The sequence below is a fragment of the Curcuma longa genome, chromosome 2, assembly GCF_044706935.1.
Source record: "Curcuma longa cultivar G26 ecotype Majalengka, Jawa Barat chromosome 2, ITB_CL_G26_1.1, whole genome shotgun sequence".
In the NCBI taxonomy this organism is placed as follows: Eukaryota; Viridiplantae; Streptophyta; class Magnoliopsida; order Zingiberales; family Zingiberaceae; genus Curcuma; species Curcuma longa.
In genome coordinates, this window is record NC_133862.1 from 1,613,377 (window position 1) to 1,634,354 (window position 20,978).

At 35.3% G+C, this 20,978-nt stretch overlaps 1 protein-coding gene across 2 annotated transcripts; it reads right to left on the bottom strand.

The window, feature by feature from the left end:
- Positions 1-5,704: 5,704 nt before the first annotated feature.
- On the bottom strand, positions 5,705-19,627 carry LOC141822080 (uncharacterized). Of its 2 annotated transcripts, none has more exons than XM_074709503.1 (2): positions 18,141-19,627; positions 5,705-5,787 (listed from the first exon to the last, which is right to left on the bottom strand). In XM_074709503.1, exon 1 carries the CDS (start codon positions 19,459-19,461, stop codon positions 18,313-18,315), a length of 1,149 nt encoding a protein of 382 aa, XP_074565604.1. In that variant the 5' UTR covers positions 19,462-19,627; the 3' UTR covers positions 5,705-5,787; positions 18,141-18,312. The 2 variants fall into 2 exon arrangements, with proteins under 2 accessions (XP_074565604.1, XP_074565605.1); XM_074709504.1 differs by lacking the exon at positions 5,705-5,787 and adding an exon at positions 17,941-18,048.
- Positions 19,628-20,978: the final 1,351 nt, after the last annotated feature.

A 20,978-nucleotide genomic window follows, 5' to 3' on the forward strand; every position in this document is an offset into this window, starting at 1 on the left:
GCGCCGCCCGACGTCCGCCGATGTCCCTCCAACGGCGTCAGCGGCTAAAACTCGGAAGAAAAGAGGAAAAATGAAGGAGGAAGGTTACCACAAGCTTTCGGAGAGATCTCGGCGACTAATGAGAGAGATCCGGCGAGGGAAAACTTCGGCGAGGGATAGATCCGGCGAAATGAGCGAGATCCGGCGAAATGAGTGAGATCCGGCGAAAAGAGGGAGATCCGGCGGCGACGGAGAGCTTCGGTGAGGGAGATAGCCGGCGAGGAAGAGCTCCGGCGAGGGAGAGACTCCGGCAAGGGGAAGAGGGAGAGAAGGAGAAGCGCTGCGAGCGGCGGCGAGAGGAGCGTCGGTGCGTTCGCGTGAGGAGAAGAAAAAAAGTTCGGCAAGAAGGGAATAAAACGTAAGTATTTGGCGACGAATTTAGATTCGTCGCCAAATTCGTCCCTAATTTGGCGACGAATCCTACTTTCGTCGCCAAATTGGCGACGAATATAAGAGTTCGTCGCCAAATTGGCGACGAAAACACGATTCATCGCCAACATGCAGTGGAATAATCAAATAATAATTCGGTTTTAGGGTTTTTTTGCAACAAAAACATTGTCGTCGCCAAATTCGTCGCTAATTTGGCGACGAACGCTTATATTCGTCGCCAAATTGGCGACGAACATGTGATTCGTCGCCAAAGTTGGGCGGGATAAAGAAATTTTTCCCCGGTTTTAGGGTTTTCGGCAACAAAAACAAGTTCGTCGCCAAATTCGTCACCAAATTGGCGACGAATTTGAATATTCGTCGCCAATTTGGCGACGAATATTCGTCGCCAATTTGGCGACGAACGCTTATATTCGTCGCCAAATTGGCGACGAACATGTGATTCGTTGCCAAAGTTGGGCAGGATAAGGAAATATTTTCTCGGTTTTTGGGTTTTTGGCGACAATAACAAATTCGTCGCGAAATTCGTCGCCATTTTGGCGACGAAAATGCATATTCGTCGCCAATTGGCGACGAATATTGAAATTCGTCGCCAAATTGGCGACGAATATGCATTTTCGTCGCCAAATTGGCGACGAATTTATTGTTTGTCGCTAACCTACCGTGCGATAATTAAAACTGTAATTTTTTTTTCGATAAAACATAGATCGTTGCTAAATATGTCGCGAATTTGGCAACGAATCCTATTGTTCGTCGCCAAATTGGCGACAAATACTATATTCGTCGCCAATTTGGCGACGAAAATTAGATTCGATGCCAATTTGGCGACGAAAGGATATTTCGTTGCCAATTTACGACAAATTTAGCAACGAATTATGTTTTTGCAACGAACTTTGCAATGAATATTTTTAGTTGCTAAATTAGCGACTAATGTGTATTTCGTCGCCAAATCTGTTGCAGATTAGCGACGAAATATGGATTTGTCGCAAAATTCGTTGCTGATTGGCGACGAAATTAATTCGTCCCAAAATTTCGTCGCAAAATACCTGTTTTTTTGTAGTGTATCAGTTATCAATCTATTGGTGTCATCTACCAATCGATTGACTCAATTGATTGTCAACAATTAGCAACCGATTGATACGCCTTATGTATCATTTCTAAGATATATATGACAATCAATTAGTCAATAATAATTGAGTTCCTTAATCGATTTAGAAGGCTACTATTTGCGAATTCATCCACCCTAATCAATCATAGCAATCAATTGGTGAATACCAATCAATCCCACCAATCAGAAATCTTCTGTGGATAATCCGATAAAATTAGCTCCTCATTGACGATTGATTGGTGTGAACCAATTGATCATCTCAATCGATTCTAGACCCTACTATATCTGACCCTAAACTCAATAGTTTATTGGCTCCTTATGTCAATCGATTGGTGAACATAAATCGATTAACGCAGTCGATTTAGAACCCTACTGTATTCAAACATAGGTTCAGTAATTGATTAATCCTCATGATAATTGATTGGTGACAACCAATCGATTTCAAATAGTTCTGTGCGTGAAATCAAGTTCATCAATCAATTAGTCCTAATGGCAATTGATTGGTGACAATCAATCGATCAACCTAATCGATTTCAACCCCTATTATTTGCAATTTTACGCCCAACAATCGATTGGTGACTTTCACTAATCAATTGATAACTAAAAACTTGATTTCTGAACGTGATTTTTAGATCAGAAAAACCTAAATTTGCATCGTTAATCGCATTCTTCATGGATAATGCAAAAAACTCGATCTATAGGTTAAATCCTAACATATCCATGCTACATTCAATTGATATACATCAGTTTCTCTCATCCAAATGGAATTGAATGTGAAATTGATGTATATGTACCAAATTGTATCATAACTCAATCAATGGTGCATCTAAACAAGATCTAGCTATCATCAACAATAAGGCACAATTGCAATTGAATGCCAATGGTAAGAGAAGGCTAACCTCAATCAATGCAAGAGCCATTGATTCTTACTTGTCGCCAGAGTTCCTACAATGCAATAGAAGTCTTCTGTAGGGATTGGGTGGTAATCTTTATCTTGGTCTTAATAGGGAAGAGTCTAAGAAAGAAGAAGAAGACCAAAGTCAAGATATCCAAATTGAATGAACTCTTCTCTTCTTATACCAAACTCATCCTACATGGATCATCCATCATAAATCCCATAATCCGTTAACAACTCATTAATATTAACAAACCAGGTTATTGGATCTACACATTGAATCCACATCCATTTATATAAACTCTCCTTCATACTAGAAGCATTAGATCATTTAATGAGGTTTAATACCTTAATGACAATTACTGTTAGTGTTAATTCAAATATAAACCCACCAAATGGAGATTAATCCCCTAATAGGGACTTAATCCTTTCATGCAACATGGTGAAGCTCACATTGAAGGTTTGGACAAAGGTCACCGAATATGCCCATGAAAAAGATTCACAATGAAGGCTTGATGGAGCTCAAGATGAAGGTAGAAGGATCCTCACTCCTACTATAATTCTTACAATTCTTCAAAAGTATTTAAGAATATTTTTCTATTATATTTTGACAACTCTGATAAAGTTTTTTAAATAACTTTGATTAAGCTCTTCACTCCCCTTTTAGCGTCTCTCGATCCAACAATCTCCCTAGCTCCCCCTAGTCATCCTAGTCATTCAACCATCTAACTTAATGGTCCTAACAATTATTGTGATTTTGCTTGCATGTATTTGTTTATCACCTATTGTTTATTTTGATGTATAGCAATTGAAGAAAATGTAGAGGTTTAAGTTTGTAAAACTCTCTTTCCATCTAGAAATGAAGGGTCACCTAAAAAATAGCTCAACTTGGAGATATCATCTCATATTGAGAGGAATTCAGGTCGAGGGAGATCTTTGAGTTTTTGGTCGTCTAGTTTCTTCTTGTTCAATAGCTCAATAGCTTAAAATAAGTGGTGGATCTTTGGATAAGTTCAAAGGACTTTAGAGCATAAGTGGATTTGATGGATTGCTCAAGTTGTATGTGGCAAGTTTGAGAAGTTTGATGCACTCAATGCTTGATGATCTAGATCTAGGGATCTAAAAACTTAGTGGCATGAGAGCTATGAGAGATTAGGTAAGTGAATATAATCTTATGGCTTTTTGTTTTGGAGTAACTGTTTGTCTTAAGTCATATTTTATTGACTAGCTTAGTGATGAACCTTTGTGTAGGTTTACAATGGAGGTAAGCAAGGTTGTCAAAATCGCGAGTCAACTCGGCGAGTTTACGAGTTTACGAACTATTATTTCAATTTCGTGTTGAATCAGCTTAAAATCGGGCCCCCCTTGTAAATTCGTAAACTCATGAGTCAACTCGGTAAACTCGCGAGTCAACTCGGTCAAACTCGGTAAACTCGATAAACAAAGGAAATCTTTGTTTGATGTTTCCTTTTATCAAATTTGGACAATGGAAGCTTATTTGGTGTATCTATTGGACTATTTTTGTATAAAATTTTAAATTTGTCATTTTATAACTTGATGTTGAAACATAAATTTTGAAAATTTCATATCTTTTCATGTTAAATTTTCATGTTTAGTCTTTTTTTATATGTGAAAACATATTGTTGATAACTATGTTTATGCTTTTTTATTAGATATGTGAAATAGTGATTGTTCTTATGAAGTTATGATCAAATATATATTATTTGACATTTTATAACTCTTTTTTGGATCATCTGCAAACTCGTACAAGTTTACGATACGAGTTTATGCACCCCTAACCGAGTCGACACTGGAATCGCGAGTTTGACAACCTTGGAGGTAAGGCATCTAAATGTGGGACCACCTATGGTCCAATTGGTTAGATAGTTGATTCGAACATGTCAATTCACTATCAAATCAACCAAATATTAGTGCCAGAGAAAAAAATATTTGTATTCAAGTAATAATAGATTGGATGACATTTTACTCTTAGATTAGTGGCTAATTATTAACTTTAGGTCTAACCACAAGATAGCAACTACGAAATTAAATTATATGCTGGACATTATTTGAGTGTCATTTCGACTTTCAAATAGTTAATCATCACCAAAAAAAACAAGTTCTTTTAGAGAGGTTGTTCCATTGGATGAGTACACAGTTTAAAATACTAATGGATATCAATTGATACCATTCAAATGTGCCGTTTCAGCCTCCCACCAATGTTGAACATGTCATTTTAGCCTCCCATTCCATAAGTTTGTTCTAATTTTAATTATATAAGCCCAAATTTAACTTTTAATAATTCATCATAATATATTTATAAATTAAGAGATCAGTCCAAATACTAGATGTGGTAAAGCATATTTAATTTAGATTTTAAAAGAGTATAGAGCTGATCTAAGAAAATACTAAAAAACTAATTTTAATCGAATATACAATAATTATTTGTATTAGAAAAATATAATTATTAGTCAAAATACTTATCATGTTTCTTATATTTTTCTCAACAATTTTAAATCTATTTATTTTGTAATTGTTAAAAGTTCACATTTAAAAGTTATAAAATGCACCAAATGTTGACAGGACGTTATTAAAATCATATAGCTTTGGTTAGGAAAGACAATGGGTCAAATTTAAATCAAATTTTATATCATTCATTTTCATCCTCATTTATTATATATTCAACTTTTATCTTCATCTATCTCTATATCCGTCGAAGGATCTAATATTCATACCATAGCCATATATATATTGCATTCAAATCGGATATAGATAGGATTCTATTATATTCACCTTCATATTTGAATCCTCTGTCAGATTTTGAGGAAATTGTCAATCCTAACTTTAGTTTGAGTCAGAAACCTACAGAGTAATTAGGTGTTCATCCAAATTAGTGAGATAAAAATAAGAATATTTCTAACAAAATAACAAAAAGGGAGCACATAAAATGTGTCAATATCAGTAAGTATTCCATATTTGAAAGGAATCCTCACGTCAAACAAAATAATATCAGTAAGTAAATGGGAAACAAACTACCCAGCAAAAATGAGCTCAGGCATCATCAAGAAAGACAATATTTTATACGTTTGCATCATTGTTGAATCGGCATTCCGAAGTGTTCTTTGGTACAAAAACAAGACCCAAATCTTGATAACTAAAAGGAAGATTTAGTTCATTCAGAGAGTGAAGGCAACATCACACAGGAATAGTAGTCATGGCTTTGGTAAGGATTACAAACCTTATCATTGAAAACGACCAGAGGTATCACTAATGGCCTGATGCATTCATTGCTATCAGATATCACTTGAATTATGTCTTCCTCGACATCCCAGTTCCACAACCACACCTTGGCTCACACCTATCATGGGCATGTGAAGGCCAAGTATATATATATATATATATATATATATAAACAGAAACGAAATAAAGAAATGAACTAGAGCAATCATCTTCTAATCAGTAAAAAAAACATTGATTTTAGAAGCTACAAATGTATGATAGTCAGTAGCGAAGATTCAACAGGCATACTTCAGTTGCTTTCTTACACTAGCAGAATATAACAAATGTCTCCACATTACTTAATATGGTCAAAAAAAATCAAATGAAAGCAGAGGTCAGTTCATTTCAATCCCTTCATACAAACTGTATGTCATTGCTAGTTGTTTAATGCAACAAGAGCCTACGAAGGAATTTTTTATTTTTGGGCAATGGAAAAGAATAATGAAAGACAATATCCAAAATACAACTGCACCTGAGTCGCAATTAAAAACTTAATAACAAATGGCTAGTCTAATGCCAGGATAAAGAACCATCACACCCAAAGACAAGAACAGAGAAAGAAATGTTCGAGTATATATAATTGCATGCCAATTGCGGATGAAACCAAGTTGATATAAAATGAGAAAAAATGTCGCTCGAAAAGGTAAAAGTAATGAGCAAACTGGAAGGAATAAATTTTCAGAACCAAATTCAGTGCCAGCATGAAGAGATGCTTGTCCCTAATCCATATTTAAAAGTATTCTGTTTCAGGAGATCATCAAAGTAGCATAAGTAGACCAGACATACAGAGAACCTAATCAATTGTGCCTGATATATTTGAAATGTCACATGATGTGAAATTGTTCAGCTAGCTGAGAGAAAGGAAAGATGCATCAGGTTATTTGTAGCATAATGTTATCTTTTTTGCTTTGAATGCTTACTGAAGCTTGTGCCGCTTAACCAGCTGACCTTTGTAACCTTAAGTTCCCTTTCTTTGTAGTTCAACTAAGTGACTTCATAATGTTAGTGACTTCCTTTATTACTGTAGCATAGGCCTTCACCGCATCAAAGATTAACGCCCCTCTTTTCTTTTTTGAATTGGAAAGAACATGGCATATTATTCATAACAAAAAAGCAATGAATAACTCGATGAATTCATAGCAAAAAAGCCAATCCTGCAAAATTTTCCATAGCAAACAACAGCTCAAAATTGTCTCTAGGTGCTCTTCAATCAGCTTCTCGCTTGCCTCAACTCCAACATGTGTTAGAAGCATGATGACTGTGATCTACAACTGGGTAAAGCTGTATAGAAGTATGCATACCCACCTCACCATGATGTACTAGGCATTTAACCCTTTCGACAGGACAGAAGCAGCATGAAAGATTCATTAACTGTAAGTAGTATTAACATATCCAATCCACTGACCTAGTCTTTTTACAACAAGTGCATACACTGATTAAATTCACAGTACTAGAATGGAACTGAATTACTTAAGTTTTCAAGCTAATAAGGTTCACAAAGCCAAACGAGCACCAATTTCATCTTCAACTAGAACTCTAATCAAACAACAGTCTCCTTTGATTCTTTTGTACAAGAATCACACTCACAAACCATGAGTCAAATACTCAAAGAATCCTCTAATTCCTTTAGCCAAAAAAAAAAAAAGCAATTTATCTTAGAATTGACTTAGTAAAATTCTAATCAGGAATATACGACTCACCTATGTAAACCAGCACTTTGTGAGTATGTGTTTGTGATATAAATTTGTTCTGTAAAAGCAAATTATTTTAAAATTAGAAGAGAACATGTATCAGAAAGATGGTTATTGCATACTAAAAATCTAAGAAAAGAATATCAGAAAGATGGTTCAAAGGTACCAAAAATCTAAAATAAAGCCATTAGTTGGATACAACCCAAATGTATAAACAATCACCTCTGTGAACTCATTCATCAAGTTGAAGGATACCATTATTTAAAGGCCCATGCAAAATTTTCATTAGAAGACGTCATTTTCAACCACCAATTTTGAATCTTGGATAAGAGATAAAATTTAAGCTCATCTTTTAATATCAATAATGCAAACAAAATCAAATAATACAAAAAGGAAATAATTGAAGAATATAAATTGAAGGTAAAATCTAAATTTGATTATAATCCTATTAATACTAATGTATTTACTTTATTTAAAATATTTCTTTTCACATTTATTGTCAAATTGAATTTATAAAAGAAGTTCAGAGTCCTCTAATTGATTATCTTTGAAGAGATAGAATTTTCAATTTGATTCTTTGTGAGAGAGTTACCTTCAAGAGATTATTATATGTTAGTGCAACGGTTAGATTGGGGGAGCTTCTTGGTGCAATCCCATAGTTAGATTGAGATACTTGACTGTGGAAGAAGATCAAGTGGATTGAGGTTGACCAAACAGTTGACAATCGGAAAAGTCCAACAAGGGTGTTAGTAGATGTGAAATACCAGCATAGGCAAGCAATAGTAAAAGTCCAACAAGAGAGTTAGAAGATGAGAAATTCAAGTGGGTCAAAATTAACCGGGCACTTAGTTGATGGGAAATCGACACTCAACATTTGCAAGGCCAACAAGTATTGGCAATGGAAGTCTAGATAGTTCAAGATAAATTAAAAGCCTAGCATATAAGAAGTCCAACATGCGTTAGCAAAAAAAGTCCTAACCAGTCGAAAGGAATAGATGTATAGCAAAATGATAGAAAGCCCGAATAGGCCGATAATAAGATGTTAGGCAGAGAAAGTCAAGATAGATAAGTGAGGACTGAATACTTGATAAAGTCCTAGTGAGTCCACAAGAATTGGATGCTAGGCAGACGGGCGAAGTCCTAACAAGTCAAAAAGGACCAGATGTCAAAAAGGATCAAATGTTAACCAAATAATGAAGTCTCGATAAGTCAAGATTAACCGAATGTCACGCAATGCGAAAGTCTTGGAAGAATGCACTTTAGGTAGTGGAAGTCTTAGCAATAAGGCTATAAGCAAGAGGAAATCCTAGTAGATCGGTGGCGAGGTGAAGTCCAAGAAACGAGAAGTCTCTAAGGGAAGTCCTAGTAGGTGAGATCAACTGTATGCTAGATAAGGTTGAAATCGAGGTCAACTGGTACAAGGCATAAGAGGAAGTCCTGAAGACATGAGATCTCGACATGAGAAGATCTTGACGAATTTGAGTATCAGTCAACTAATACAATTATCAATTGATTGGTCTAAGATAGGCTGAAATTTGAGTATTAGTCAAGATACAATTATCAATTGACTTGGCCAGTGATTGCAATCACTGGAATCAAGCACGAAAAAGTCTAGTTTAGGTCAAAAATTGGCTAGGAATAATGTTTTCAGCATTAAATCCATTATGAACAGTATCGGTCAACTGGATGATAGTATCAATCGACTATATGTACAATAATTCCAATACAAGATGATAGAATGTGTTGAAAACAAATAGAAGGTTTTGTAGTCGATTGAGGTAGTCGATTGACGCATTAGTAGTCGACTAGGGTAGTCGACTCACGCTAAAATGAAACTGAATAGAAAATTTTACGATCGACTATGAAAGTCAACTATGAAGGTCAATCGACTGCACCAATCGACTGATGTTAAGCTAGAATGAGCCATTGAAGAAAAGTTTGCAATCGACTAATGTTGATCTAAAATGACTCAATTGAAAAAAGTAGAGTAAAACAGTCAAATGACATGGCAAGTGGAGTAATCGACTAGAGGTGTATCGATTGATTTGCATCATCTAGACCCAAGTAGAAGCTTATAAAGGTTGATTCCATGAAAGCTTTCATCTTGGTTAGTTAAGGGCATACTATAATAGAAGAAAAGAACAACTTATATTATAGTATGGCCCTTACTATAATTTGCTCTGGAGTCTGCCCTACTAATAATCAATAAAAGCACAAAGGCATTCCCACTCTCTCCTAGCCCTTCCTATTGGTTATCCACTGGCACTCGCGCATTTCCTCAAATAAATATAAATTCCGACCGAGAACTCTTACGAGATCGGATACGCGGCTCACCTCGATCCTAATCAACTTCTTTTGACCCTCTCAACTGCTCAATAAAAAGCACTCTCGCTACTGGCCTAAAATCAATCTAAATAAATTGTTGAACAGATTCATTCGCCATTTCTGCATGGACAAAGCGTCGATCTTCAGACATCGACAAGAGCACTTTAGCGAGCATCCCTTTCGGGCGGGGACTAGCCACCAACTCCTTCTTCGGCGCACACGATACGTGACCCTTGCCTCATCTGCCTAAGATATGGGCGATGTGTTATGCCTATTTCAATCGATATGATTTGCTTTGACAAGCTCAAGAGTGAATGAAGTGGGATAGGGAGAATCCATGATATGAGGGACGACCAAGGGAGTCATTCTCCGAGCGGAGAGGCCGACATATAAGAATTTGTGGAGACTTCCGGAAAGTGGTACAGGTATTGGATTCCGCTTTCCCTAATAAAGGAGGGTTTCCTCATTCCTTTATTCACTTCAGCTCGCTCCTTCGCACTCTCCAAAGAATGGAACTGGCTAACGATTTCGAGTTTATGGATATGGAAAGTCACCTAAAAGCTCGCTCGCCCTGCCACCAAACTCAAACCCCGAAAGATCACTCAAATAGCACGGGATAAGTACGACTAGAAGGAAGCGATTGCCCGGACCATTCCATTGAGAAAAGAAAGTGAGGGTCCCTAATATAAAAGTAAATCTTAACGAAAGCAATGATTTGGTACCTCTTAGCTACTCCGTTACTCACGACAGCTCTGCATCTCCGGTGGAATTTTCCAGTTTGATGCAATATACGGAAGATCATTGACTTAGTTAGTAGGAACCCTTCGTCCACCACGCCTCCCTGCCATCGCCTTCCCTCTCTCTTCTTTTTTCCTTACATTGCACTCTTATTCAATTTATAGTGCAGAGGGGCGTAGCGCAAGCCAATCTCGACAAAGAAAGCTAAACCCGGTAGAGCGCTCCCTTTTCTCACCCTCCCCTTACGCCCAATATAAAAGTAAATTATGCGGTCGAATAGACCAAGAAACGCACTTTGTGCTGAGAAAGGCCCAGTATTATAGTAAGGGCAGTGTGCCAAGCCGACGCAAGTCCATTCAGATATGAGACTCTTGTTAGCGGGGCATTGCATACCGTAGTCGTGAATTCAAGGGGCCTGGCGCTCGCCGTAATTTAGGGCCGAGTGATAATATAAGGATAGGCTCGATTTCAAGTTAGGGAGCCCTTACTATAATACTGGAATAGCTCGCTTATATAGTTAGGGCCAAGAGGATAAATGGAATGCCAGGGACCTACCACTGAATCTCTCTCTAGCCCGTGCTCTCGTAGGTCTTCTCTCTTCGTTCAATCAGCTAGCATTCGCTTGCCTCAGTTGATTCGTTAGGGCAGGTTCTGAAGTTGATTATTCGTTAGGGCTGGCCAATCACCACTCCTATTCGTGTTAGGGCAGGCCAATCACCACTCCTATATAATGATAAATGATAGTTCAAGTAGTGGCTCTACTGGGCTGAGTGAAAGGTCCGGAGCTATGCGACCCAGGGGAGATGATTCAAAGAAAGAAAAGAAGTGGAGCTCGCCGACCTGAGATCCGTGGGATTCTTTCCTCCCCCAGGCCACCTCTCCTTGAGCCTAGAAAGGCAAGCCATATCCACAACTTGGTGTTGCATCGATCAACATCAGAATTGAAACTTAATGGTTAAATCTCGATACTAATTACCTTCTATTCTCCATCGTTCTACAGTTTCAATGACACCCTCATCCATGTCTCCTCCCACAGTAATTGTTTAATGAAGTTCTAACTAGACTTCCACTTCCTCTCATCATCTTTGTGCATCATCAACCTCACCACCGCCCCCAAAAAAATCTTTATTATTACTATAACAATAGTGATAAAATTCAAAAAGAAAAAGAAAAGAAAAACAAAGGAGAAAAAAAGAAAAGCAAGTAAAAAACAACAAAAAGACTGAAGAAAGGCAAAAAAGGAAAGAAAAAAACTTTTAAAAAATAGGGCTAGAATAAAATGAGAAAAAGTGGGGAAAAAACAAACATACTGTTATTAGTTCTACAAGTTTGCTTTCCACCCGTGTTATTAATCCCACCACATGGTTACTACGAGCCTTGATGTTGTCACCATGAAGATCTTTACCGCCTCCACTAGCTTCCCCTTCCACCTTATAGCTCCCCTTCCAACGGCACCCCATCAAGTAACTCTTCATCACTTGGTACTTCCAAGTTGCCTCCTTGATTAGATGCCTAATAGCAACATCAATAGCACAACTACGCTATCATCTCCTCGCTTTGGTTTTTACGTTTTGTCTAGAAAGTATTATAATTTTATATTTGGGGCTTTAAAATTTTGTTTGAACAAAGGCAAAAAACAAGAGATTGAAACGAGGGAAAGAAGAGATTAAAAAGAAGAAAAAAAGTTTCTATTGCAGCAAAGCAAAAGAAAAAATAGAGAGAACGACCAGACAGGCATTATCAAGACAAGAAAAAGAAGAAAAAAAGAAAAAAAAACAGACAGAAAAAATTGTCAACAAAAGGAGGTTTAGCAAAAAGGCATATTATAGAATTTGCAAATATTTTCATCCATCAATAACCTTGAAACTCATGACACCTTAAACATCGACAAAAGATTGCATCATCTCATATCAAGTATCTTCATCCATTGGTCAAGGTCGGACCTCAAGACAACTTCAATATCGACGAAAGCTCACACCATCTTGGTATATAATTGCCTTTCCTTTTTACAAAATTACTATTCTTTATTTAGTTGATAATTTTAAATTTCTTAAATTTAATTAGTTATTCTAATAATTTCCTAGATATTATTACATTATTTATAAAATATAAAACAACTTTGTAACATTTTTAATTTAATTTAGTCATCATCGACCAAAATAAATTATCATCATTGACATTCTTTTTTAGTTGCATCATTCATTGTTTTTCATGTATTATTTAAATTAACATGATAAAAAAACTACCACCAAATATGTGCAATATCTAGATTTTAAATATAAAAGAAATCAACGAAATTATATTCATGCGAACAACAAACTTAACGACTCCAATAATTATTTCTCATGCACTGCTAATTTAGGAACAAGATGTACACAAGATCACAATCTCATCATCTCATATATAGAGAAGAATCTAATTATTTTTAAAAAAAGAATTTATTATGTATGGCATGCTAGAATAATGTCACTATATTTGATGAAATAATAGACCCTAATGTATTTGTTGATTAGTTAGATGATATTGAAAATTATTTTGACCAATATAATTTAGACTCCATTGGACACGTACGATTTATCAAATTCCACTTAGTAGACCAGTTAAAACTGTTGGTGATGTATTCAAAGTATTAGAGATAAAGACAGACAAGAACTAATTACACATTAACATGAAATGAAAAGACAACTATTGAAAAAGATATACTCCAAACTTCGAGAAATGACTACCCAAAAAATATGTAAATGCAAAATAATCTTCTAAGGGAATTAAACTCGAAGACAACTTTTGATATCCTTACCTCACTTATAATTCATGAACTTTTAGCTAAAATGAAAAAGCTATGATCAAATAAGCAGCCTGAAAACTCAATCTTAGGAAAGTATGATAACTCAATATTAGGAAAGTCCTCTAAAAATAATTTAGAAGAGTCCTTTAATGAGACCTTAGATAAGCCCCTTAACGATGCAATCTTAGAGAAATCTCATGTTAAGTTGACCTCTTTAGAGACTCACCAACCTGATATTGACCATAACTTAGGCTCTCAAAACTTATCTCATTCATGCTATCTAGAGAAGCCAAATGAGAAAACTAAACAAAATAAACATATGATGTAGAAATACAAGGCGCCAACTTAAAAATTTGTCATATGACTTAGGTCCTCTTATCTTTAATTATCTTCCATGTATCACAGTGTGTTATGTTCCTTAAATCATAAATGCTATGACAGAATTTAATCGATTTTTCTCAAAACAACTAAATATAAACCCTAAACCTAAACCTAGTGTAATATATACACTGTGGTTTTAAGAGCTTCCTATGAATTAGGAAGTTTAAAGTTACTAAGTATACTTCGAACCATATCTAATAGTGCTCAAAATCTCCTTTTTGCTACATCATTTTAGTCTTGAGGAAAAAACATAGTGCATTAGCAACAATCTCATTCTCCTTGAAAAATCTAGCAAACAGACCAGATGTTTGTTCATCCTCAATCTATCATAGTAGTTCTCACTCCTATCAGATCTCAGGATCTTAATTTGCTTACCACATTGTTTCTCTACTTTATATGCTTTAAAAAGGTCCAACACTTCCTACTTATTATGAAGTAGATAGGGATACATCTACTATGATTAATCATCAATCATGAAATATGTGGACTACAAATATCTGAGAGCATTAAGTGTATGATCTCCAATATATGAGAACTCCTATTGACACCTTTATTTGACATGTTGGAATGCTTACCCTTAATGTCAGCCCACACAAGAGTCAAGATCAGTAAAATCTATGGTAATAAGTGCTCGATCATTTACCAATCTCTTAATTCTCTGAATGAAGATATGTCCCAATCTCCGATATCACAGCATAGAGGAATCCTTATTTATAACACATCTTTTACCACTAATATTTTCATGAACATGCATCGTAGAGTAGTGAGTTTCATTTTGTAAATTAATACTAAAATAGACATAAGATACAGTAGTATTTCTAATAAAATCATATCTATATGACAAACTAAATGATGAATCTGAAAATATAAAGGAATGCCCAACTGATACTAGCCTTGAAGCTGAAATCAAATTTCTAAACAAAGTTAGAATATAGAATGTCTTTCCTAAATTCAAAATAAAACCACTACTTAAAATTGGTTTGAATGTTCCAATAGCATCCACACGTAGGTATCTTATTTCTAGAATACATGTGTTGCTCACTTCTCAATTGCTTCCTTGGTTCTTGAAATCCCTTCAAGGAATTGGTAATATGGATTATAGAACCCCTGATCATCTTGGAATCATAACAAACAAATGAGAATTAAGTACCTCTCTTTTCAAGCCATTTCCAAAATTTAGGCAATCCTTCTTTATGTGCCCCTTCCTTTACTGAAGAAACACTTGAATTTTCTTAGTATGCATTCTGTTTTTTCCCTTATGCTTGTCCAAGATTTCCTCTTTAATTGCATAGTCAAATTCACAATTTCCATCACTTCCATAGCCATCCTTCTCTCCTGAACCCACATGGTCATTATCCTTATTCGTGTTGTAGGAGATTTTAAAAGGCATACTGTTGGGGCAGAGTGTTCAAATTGTGGAGAACATGTCTAGGAGCAGGAACTGCCATTCTAACCCTTCTCGATCTCAAGTATATGTTTGTGTACGCCGCTAATTTTAATGAGTTTCATTGATGAGAACTTCATAATTTAAGTGTTAGCCAATACCTTATCTGAAAACTTGAATTGTGTATCAATAGCCTTTAGAAGTGCATAAAATGTCATACCAATCGACAAAACCCCTAATCCCAATGGAATCATAGTTTCTAAGAAAATTACCAAGAGACAATTAAAACACTAGATCAATACTAAATAAGTGTTCCTAAATCTCCTTCCACACCTTTTTGTTATCACCTTTAAGATTGAAATTCTCAAATTTACTATCAAACAAAATGCATACTTATGTTACCACAATGAAACAACAAACTTAATATTATGTTTTACCAATGTAAATCATACCACAAATATAAATCAATGACATAAAAATTGCATGTGGGAAAAACTTTTAATTCAAATAAATTTGTATAACCTCATGATGAAACTATTAAATTCTATTTCATTCTTAATCTATATGGGTAGATTATGAAAATAATTCAACATTGCACACTAATTAATTATATTTAATATAACAATCTCTAGTAGGATGGATTTCATTGCAAAAATTAATCTTATGATTAAACTATTGAATTATATTCCATTCTTGATCAATATGGCTTGGTTGTTGGTTGTTGGTCTTGATCAATATGGCTAAATCAAGAAAATAATTCAATATTCCATTCTAATTAATTATATTTAGTATAATAAAATTTCCTATGGGTAAATTTCATTAAAAATATAATTAATTACAAGTAATGTTAATTTTAACCATATGTGATTCAAATAATTCATGTATATTTTTAACTTGATTAACAATGTTGTGGCTACTCTTTAATCAATTAATATTATTCAAATCACTTGGTCATTGAAACTGTTATGCATAAAATATTATGCTCAATATTCATTCACATTTATTGAGATGTCAATAATTTCGTGAAAACATAAATGAAATATGCAATCTATTTTACGTGAAATAATTCAAATCAGCATAATTAATAGCACCAACTTTTCATAAAAAAATATTCTGGCCACAATAAAGTGTTATGTCATCATCTACCACATCCCTAACATCCCATATCGAGTGCCACCACTAGTATGGCCGAAAAACTAACAAAAATTCTAAGCAAACAAAGGCAAATTATGATGCTGGAATTCACAAGTTTCATAGTGATTTCTCTAGTTACTTTTGTTAGCTATCGGCTCTATGGTGGTCACTTGTTGTCAGAGTTGACTCCTCCAGATGAAAGTTTCATAATTTTATTTTTAAGTTTTATAAATAAAAAAAGCTAGATCATGCGACAAACTATATTTGCATTGTATATATATATATATATATATATATATATTAAATTGGCCAACATGATCTAATACCAAATGTAAGGAATTAAACAAAAATCAATCTACTCTGAATAAAATAAATTAATAGCACATGTAGATAAAATATGCGAAGATAAATGCAAAACAAGATGGGAATCTAACCTCCAATCATTGATAATTTCTAAAACGACAATGGACAATGATTGAGATTTTACAAAAGAAGGATCTTCTAAACCCTATATTATTCTCCTAATAGTGTACTACTAAATAAATTGCATTGGTTTAGGGACCTCCTGTGATCGTCCTTATATAGTGTCTTTCCATCAAATATACATAATTCAATTTAGTTACCACAACATGATGATAGTTATCCAAGAGCATATTATCCAAATAATGACTATCATCATGGATAATAATTATACAAATAGTGCACCATCATCATTTGGATAATAGTTATTCAAATAGTGCACTATCATCATTTGGACAATATTTAATCCGGATAGTGCATCATTACCATCTAGATAATGCTTCTTGATTTATTTTTTTTTCTTTAGAGTGAGACGTATCCCACACAACTTTAATAAAAATATGTTGACCACATCATAAATTATTTTATGAACTTAATTTAAAATAATTTAAAAAATTATAATCCCTATTAAGATTAGCATATTTTATTTATCTAGAGGCTTTATTTCTGCATTTGTTGTAAGTTAAGTATATAAAAAGAAGTCCCAGGTCTTATAATTAATTATTATTGAATGAATATAATTTTCAGTTTGATTCTTTATGAGAGAGTAAAGTATATAAAAGAAGTCCAAAATCCTATAATTAATTATCTTGAATAAATACAATTTTCAATTTGATTTTTAGTGAGAGGTTTTTCCTCTGGGTGAGGTTATTATCTTCTTCTCTTCATCAACTTTATTCCAAGTTCTTACGTGGTTCGACGGTTAAATTTTGGTGTTGTGTCAATCAAACCATGATTGTCAATGTAAAATAATTTTGTTTGGTGTCTATTTCATATAAATACATGCAATCTTTAACTTACAAAAAAACTACAATGTTACTTTCTTTACTAAGCATGAAAACACATTTCATAAGTTCCATATGAATTACAATTCCAGATATGGTGCAATGGTTTTTATTCACTTAGGCATCTCTATGTTCCAAATGGCCAACAACAAATGTTTGGGTAACTATCCAGATATTCCACAAATGTCATGGTAACTATCTAGGCATTCCACCCATACATTCAAAGGGGTTCCACTTGTTCAAGCTGTGAAAGCCAGTTTGAAATATTGATGTAAAAAATAATTTAAGTTAAGTGATAAAGCATTACATTTCAAACCAGTTTCCATGCCAATTAATTGGAAGATTGTGAAACTCATGCCAATTAATTGGAAGATTGTGAAACTTGTGGAACTATAGTAACTTATCATTGCATTTCGAACATGAACGGATGAAGATTCTTTCATTTATGAAATTTTCCAAGACATAAGCTTACCCATGAATTACTAAAATCTTGAACAAAAACAGGAATTGCATAAAATTTGCTGTAATAGCTATACGAAAAGCACATGTATTCTTCCCTTGCAATAATTGCATTAATGTGTCAACTAAGCTACCACACCTGAGAAGCCAATCAACTCTTATATAAAGATTAGTTCATATGGACTATAACAAATATGAATTTAGCAGCTAGAATGCATACATAAAACATACCTTACAGCTTAGAAATGAAAGAATGACCATGGGCGAGACCTAATAGACAAAACATCCACAAAAGTACCTCCAAAGCCATTTACAAAATTTCCAACTTCCACCACCAAATTTTAGAACTGGTTCTGGATAACATGTTTGATATCAGAATCCTCTGTTGGAGTAATCAAAGAAGTCAATCATCAACCATGAAGTTATCATCTGGTCCATCCCCATCAACCCGATGTTCTCCTGGAACGATTCCATTAACATGGTGCAGTCCCTGCATCATCTGAGAGAGATAGGGTACGGGCTGGCTGTGTGTCTGATGGTGGTGGTGGTGATTTCCCATTGCTGTGCTACTGCCACCCCCATCTGAGAGGCCCCCGAACACAGGGCTCGGAGCCCATTGGGAGAGCACTCCGAGGAGCTGCCCTATCACACTCTGTTGCTCGTGGAGGATCCTTGCTTGGATCCCCTCCATCTCGGCCCTGTGCTCCTTGAGCATCCCCTCCATCCGCTTCATCCACTCTTCCCTCCTTCCATCCATCCGCTCCTCCCACTCCAGCTCCTCCTCCCTCCACTGCTCCTGTACCTGTCTCCTTCTCTGCTCCCTCTCCTCTTCCGCCACCAACGCAGCTTTCTCTCTTTCCTTCCTCGCACTCTCTCGCTCGGCCTCCCTTTCCTCCATTCTCAGCTCCCACTCCCGTAGCCGCATCTCGGCGCTCTTTGTCTTCCGCACCTTCATTCTACTCAAATCCGTAACCGGAGGCAAAGGCGGGGGCGGGGGCGGCTCCGCTGCGATGGGTACCACTTCATTGAAATCGAAAGCTTCATCGTCCTCGACCTCCTGATCGGCTCCTTCCTCTCCGCCTTCAGGTCCGGAGTCAAATCGTAGCCCTAACCCGAGTTCGGCGTCGTTGTCGAAGGCCCCTCCGGATGCCGGATCGGGGTCAGCCGATGGCAAGGGCGCGTCGCCAAAAACGGAGCGATAGAGGAGGAAATTGGGCCAGTGGGAGACCCCTTGTTGTCCTGCCCAGTCGACAGCAGCGGAGGGCGAGGCGGAGGATGGTGGCGGGTCGAGGGGGAGAAGCTTGCGTTTGACAAGTAGGTATTGATGTCGCATGTTGTGGACTTTGGTGGCGGCGTCCTTCCAGGACCACAGGAAGGGGTAGGCAGCGGGGTCGACGGCGTGGTGAGCGGCGTTGACATGGGCCGCGATGGGGCGGAAGCGGCGCTCCCTAGTGCGAAGTCGGGAAAGAGAGCCATCCGCTGCCATGTCGGCGTACTTTTCGAGGAGGGAACGCTCCTCCTCCTCCGTCCACTTCTTCCTCCGCGGCGCCATAACTCAAGCACCGCCGCTGCCACACTTCACGCACCCACCCAGAGGAAAAGAACACGCATAAACTCACCCTAGACGTGGCGTCTCGCCGGAATTCCTGCACCTTATCGGCCGCCGGAAAGGATTAGGAGGAGGTGGCTGGAGCAGAGCTCTTCCGCCCTACGCACTTTTTGCGGTGAGAGTAGGTCCGATCGCAACGGGGTAGTCTTGACTCGGGTAAAAACTAGTCATCTCATCTCAGTTCGTGTCTATTGTCGTATCGTGTAAAGATGATAAGACTTTCGGCATATTTGGAATTTGCATATATATTAATATTTTTATTCAATATTAAAAAAAATAGTTATAGAATAAAAATTAACGGATTTCTTTAAAATAAAATTTCTTGTCACAACAAATTCCTATCACAAATTTATGACAGAAATCTGCACCGTTCAATTTTAAAGTTAAGATTAAATTCAAGTCATAGATTGAATGGGTGATTGTGATGGTTTGGATTTAATCTTCTATTTTAAAATCTAACGATTCAGATTCCTATTATAAATTTGTGACAGAAATTTATTGTGACAAGAATCCCAACTGATTTCTTTATTATCGCTTTTGTCAAATAAAACGTCCTGCTCTAAAAATAAATAAATATTTCATCTTTTTAATCTAGCGTTATTATAATAATTATCATCGTATAGCAATTACAATTATAATTATTAGAATATATTAAATCGACTTTTAATCTAACTTAGTCAAAAATTACTATAAATATAGTATTGTTATATAAAAATACTCCTTATTAACTTGATTAAAATGGTTCAAATTCAATTAAAATCATTCTAACTTAATTTAAATTCTTTTAATACTGTTTTAGCTAAATAAAATATAATATATATGAAAATTAAATTTAGTAATATAATAAAATAATTATTAAAATAGGAGATGATAAAATAATTATTAAAATAAAAAATAAGGAGTTATATATAATTGAGAATTTTAAATAATTAAAATCATTTTTATCAGTGATTGAGAAATATGTCTTATATAGAATGGGATAATTGAAATAGAAGAGAGTGTTAGATGTTCTTTGTGATCATAAAATATCTCTAAAATTAAAAAAAATTATAAAATATCAATTACATTTGTTATGTTATATGAAGTTAAATATTTAAATAATTTTAATCAAGTTACAAAGAATACTTTGACATAATAATATTTTATATATTATAATTTTAATCAAATTGAGTAATTTTACTTTATATTACGATCATAATTGCTAGGAATAAAAATGTTTTTAAAATGAAAAATATAATAAAGTATTATTTTTTAAAAAAAAACATAAATTCTTTTATGTGTATTTGCTTTGTGGTATCAAATTAATCTCTCATCTTGCTAGTATTTAAGCATATTGATGGAGTTTTCCTCTCTTAGGAGAACACTTACGCAGTTAGTCGGAAAGTTCAGTTTTATTCTCGCACAAAATATAAGAATTAAAATAAAATAAAATAAGTAAAAAAATCAATTAAGTCGTAGCT

Excerpts from the sequence above, each read along its gene's own strand:
- LOC141822080 (XM_074709503.1), bottom strand. The coding sequence starts at position 19,461 with ATGGCGCCGCGGAGGAAGAAGTGGACGGAGGAGGAGGAGCGTTCCCTC.